We start from the raw sequence: 4,824 nt of genomic DNA on the forward strand, positions 1-4,824 counted from the left end.
GAGGGCAGTGTCACTGGCCCTCACATGTGGGATCCGAACCGGGGCCCTCTGGCATCCCAAGCGAGCTCCCAACCATCGCGCCACTCGGCCGGCCCTCTCTTGACATTTTGACCACAGATAGCACATGAGCCCCCAATTCTGCTTGCTAGTCAGTGCTGCCTAGTTCCCTAATACATTCACTTTTGCACTCTACAACATAGCTATTCTTTCCTCAAATCTCCCAAACTGGTCCCACTTGCTAATGACCTCAAATCACTCTTCTTTCCAAGAGGAAATAACACCCTTGAGGAGAGCCACCCCACTCTGCCTTCCCTCCTGGTACAACAGGCGCCTGAGTCCAAGGCCAAGCCCAATCTGAGCCCCAGATTCCATTTTTGCTCGCCTTCCCACATACCGGGGATGCCAAAAAAATGAACACACATGACTTGTATTCATCTTTTGTTATCAGTATATATTGAGTATTACAATTGTAATACAGTTTATCCCTTTCTTAAAATGTGTATACATTTTTTTGGCGCCCTCTATATTTTGTTCTTGAATTTTTCCTTCTCTCCTTCATCAATTTTTACCTCTCTTTGAGATTCTGACCATTGTATAAAACTGTGCTTTAATATAATCTCGCCTAGCTTTCAACGCTTCAAAAGAATTCAAGTCATACTAAGTATGTTCTGTAACTACAATGGAATTAAGTGAGAAATCAATGAAGCAAGATATCTAGAAAACCCCAAAACAGTTGGAAAATAAAAAATATACTTCTAAATACCCATGGTCAAAAAAAGTATCAAAAAAGTAAATTAGAAACTATTTTAAACCGATTGAAATTGAAAACAGAACATATTGATGTTCATGGGATGCCACTAACTTAGTACTTAGGGGAAATTAATAGCCCTTAATGCCTACATTTGCAATAAAGAAAGATCTGAAATCAATGACCTCAGCTTCCATGGTAGAAAACTAGAAAAAGAGAAAATAAACCCAAAGTGAGCGAAAGGAAAGAAATAAAGATTAGAACAGAAATAGAACCAGAAAATATGAGAAAAATATCAATGACACCAAAAGCTGCTTCCTTGAGAAATATCAGTAAAATGGATAAACCTCTAGAGCAGCGGTTCTCAACCTTCCTAATGCTGCGGCCCCTTAATACAGTTCCTCATGTTGTAGTGACCCCCAACCATAAAATTATTTTCGTTGCTACTCTATAACTGTAATTTTGCTACTGTTATGAATCGTAATGTAAGTATCTTTTTGTTTGCCGATGGTCTTAGGCGACCCCTGTGAAAGGGTCGTTCGACCCCCAAAGGGGTCACGACCCACAGGTTGAGAACCGCTGCTCTAGAGACAAATCAGGAAAAAAATAGGAAAGACACAAATTACCAATATCAGGAATGAGAGAGGTGGCATCACTACTAATATTAAAAGGATTAATAAGAGCATATTATGAACAATTTCATAACAGAGCCAACAACATAGATGAAATATACTAATGTTTTGAAAACCATGAATTAAGCTCACTCAAGAAGAAACAGAAAACCTGAATAGCCCTATATCTTCAAAATAGAGTTTCAAGTAATCTGTAGGGGAAGAAAGAAATACTGGTGGAGCCACAGTAGGGAACCACACAGAGCAGGTGCACACCACCTGACTTCCCTTTTGGCTTTATGGAGAAGAGGCAGGAAAAGCAGCTTAGCCAGCTCTGTTTGGGGAAAGTTGAGTCATGATGAGATCAAAGCTTTCCACAAACCTGCCAAGTCACCAATCAAACACACTTGGACCAAACCCACTCAGATTACAAGAAAGAAAGTGGGTGGGGGAGCTCTAAGCCCATCCACACCTTGACACACCTTTGAGAATTCCTTTTCAGTTGAACTTTGTGAGTACACAGATTTCACTGGGAGAAAAAAAAATTATAGAAATCCTCCTTGGACAAACCTAAAATGCAGACACTTAGCAGCCCTAAGAGTTTTGAAAGGATCAAATAAAAACATTCCATTAAGAGGCCTGGCACACTGTTAGAGCTTCATAAACATTCCCTCCCTCGGGAACGCACTGGGAATCACCCAGAACAATGTACCCTGCGCACACCTGTAAATCTATTCAGAGGACCTTTTTGCTCTAATTCTCTTTCTTGCGTTTCTCTTAAGCAAGAAAGGGGATCTATGTCCTCAGAAGCAGTTACCGTATCTAAATAATTGCAATGCATTTTAAGGAAAAGGCAAACATTCTCATTTTACAAGGGATGATGGGCGCATGCCCAAGAAAATTACTCAGCACTTGTTTTTCTCCACTTGGGGTTCTCCTAAAATAGTTTCTTCAATGCCATGAATATCCAGACCCTATCGACCCTTCACCGTTGGGTTTTGCTTTGGGAGAGCGACAGCTGCTCCACCCAGCAGACCATTGCTTGGCTCAAAGGAGGCTCTAGAAAGGATGCAACTCGGGGAGGGGGCGGACCCGGGAGTGGGGTGTTACGAAACCTTCGGGAACAGAAGGCCCCTCCTTGGAGGGAGGGACTGAGGCCTGGGGACCTCATTCTCTATAAGTCGCAGCAGCACTGGATCCCAGCACTCCGCTCTGTGCGGCTTCTTTGACTGTGGCCAGGCATCCAAAGCAGGTGCCCCCCCGCGGTGTCCAAGCCCGTCTGCTGTCCTCGCGAGCGCCCCGCGCGACACCCACCCACCCACCCAATCATGTCGTCCTGCAGCCGCGTGGCGCTGGTGACCGGAGCCAACAAGGGCATCGGTTTTGCCATCGCACGGGAACTATGCCGGCAGTTCTCCGGGGACGTGGTGCTCACCGCGCGGGACACGGCCCGGGGCCGGGCGGCCGTGCAGCAGCTGCAGGCCGAGGGCCTGAGCCCGCGCTTCCACCAGCTGGACATCGACGACCTGCAGAGCATCCGCGCCCTGCGCGACTTCCTGCTCAAGGAGTACGGCGGGCTCAACGTGCTGGTCAACAACGCGGGCATCGCCTTCAAGTGTAGGTGCGGGAGCGGGAGGTCCCTGGGCTTTCCGAGGGTGAGTGGCAGCGAGCTGCAGGCGCCCCCATACGTCCACTTGAGTGACGGGGGAGGGCAACACGCGCCCCCCCCCCAGGATGCCCCAAGTTCTTGCTTCTGCGGAGTCGCTGGAGCGGTTCGCTCAGCTGCAGGCGGGCCGGGGCACCGGGCACAGCTCGCCCCGCCCGCCGGCCCACCCGCTGGCCTGTGCGGGCCTGTGGGCTGCCCAGGGCCGGCCCGGAACTGTCGGCTGCTGCGTTTTGAAAGTGAACGGGCCTCCTGGGAGGGGGCGACGCCCTGCTAAGCTGTTCAGCTTTTTGTCTAATGCAAGAAACAGTTTCTCTGCCAAGGGTCTCCAAGCTCACTTTGGGCTTTCGCTTTCCTTGAAAGGGCGCATTCATAGATGCCAGGAGGCATCTGCCCAGCACAGGAAATGAATCTCTGAGACACGATTAGCGCGCACTTGCACATTAGTGGACTGGAGACTTTGTTTAATGGCGAGCTTTGATAGGCTCCAGCAAAAAGGAAGCGAGTCTGTTCCCTCCCCCCCCCCCCCCCCAAGGAACTGATGGTTGTTATCAAACACATAAGTGGTTTTAAGTAGCATCTTTGCTACTTTGGGGGGTGGGGGTAATCAAGATTACTTACTCTATTACTCTTTTAAGAAAGTTATTGAGCTGCCATGTGCTGCGGGTAGAACGGGTAGAAAGAAGTAAACAGGCCAGCCTCACTGACTACCTAGTGGGGAAGAAAAACCTACAGGCAGAACGGAGTAAAACGAACGGTGCTGTGAAACAAGCCTTCATCCCCTCCGCCCCCGGTCCTGGGCACTCACCGTCGCGGTGCAGCCACAACCGGCAACCCAGTCTGTGGGCTTTCTGGGAGCGCAGGTGGGAAGTGGCTGACACCCTCTGGAGCCAATGGTTGAGGGATTGGTGGATAAATCCCCGCGCTTCCTGGACGACACCTATGGGAACAAAGACGTGAGCTGGAAGCCTGGCCCCTCAGGGTGGGCATTGGTCCAGCGCATGTGCAACCCTGGCCACTCGCTGGAGTCACAGGACTTCTGGTCTCACCCCCACACCTGCTGAATTCGAATATGCATTTTAACGGAATCCCCAGGGGCCACCTGTGCCCCTTCAAGTTCGAGAAGCAGTGACCAAAGTGGCTCTTGTGGCTCGCAGGCCAGTTAGCAGCGGCATCACCTGAGAACTCGTTCGAAGGGCAAATGGCCGAGCCGCGCCCCCAGATCTTCTGGCTCCTCCCTTACTCCGAGGGTGCCGCCCAGAAAGCTGCGTTAACCGGCCCTGCAGGTGATTCAGATACTCCGTTCAAGTTTGAGAACCACCAGCCTAGTGACTTAAAAATTGTTGTTAGCTTGCTTTTTCCTTTCATTAGACGTAAGATTCACTTTGTCATCTGAATTTCAGGGGGAAATGCCTGACTTTGTTTCCTTTTCTTTTTGAAAGTTAATGATCCCACACCCTTTGACATTCAAGCTGAGGTGACGCTGAAGACAAACTTTTTTGCCACAAGAAATGTCTGCACCGAATTACTGCCCATCATAAAACCTCATGGTAAGTCCAGTGTGTAGATTGTCCGATTCCATCCCCCGACAAGGAGCGGGCCATGGGGCTGTTCCGCAAAAATCACCCAGGAGTGCTACTTTTCTGTAGGGGGAAAAATAAAAAACTGCATTATTTTCTCATAGTACCATATCTAGCTCTTCACCCAAACATTAGCTTTTTTTTTTTAAAGATTTTTATTGGGGAATTGGGGGGATGGGAACAGCGATGGGGAATTGGGGGAAGGGGAACAGACAAGTTGCT

General features: G+C 49.0%; 1 protein-coding gene across 1 annotated transcript in view; it reads left to right on the top strand.

Annotated features, from left to right (window-relative positions):
- Positions 1-1,322: 1,322 nt before the first annotated feature.
- LOC109391220 (carbonyl reductase [NADPH] 3) overlaps positions 1,323-4,824 on the top strand; it is a 7,842-nt gene continuing 4,340 nt past the window's right edge. The window contains exons 1-2 of the mRNA XM_019658617.1: positions 1,323-2,976; positions 4,465-4,572. Coding sequence (XP_019514162.1) covers positions 2,688-2,976; positions 4,465-4,572 — 397 coding nt within the window. The 5' untranslated portion in view covers positions 1,323-2,687. The remainder of the gene's footprint in view (positions 2,977-4,464; positions 4,573-4,824) is intronic.

Source organism: Hipposideros armiger, unplaced genomic scaffold (genome assembly GCF_001890085.2).
Source record: "Hipposideros armiger isolate ML-2016 unplaced genomic scaffold, ASM189008v1 scaffold_285, whole genome shotgun sequence".
In the NCBI taxonomy this organism is placed as follows: Eukaryota; Metazoa; Chordata; class Mammalia; order Chiroptera; family Hipposideridae; genus Hipposideros; species Hipposideros armiger.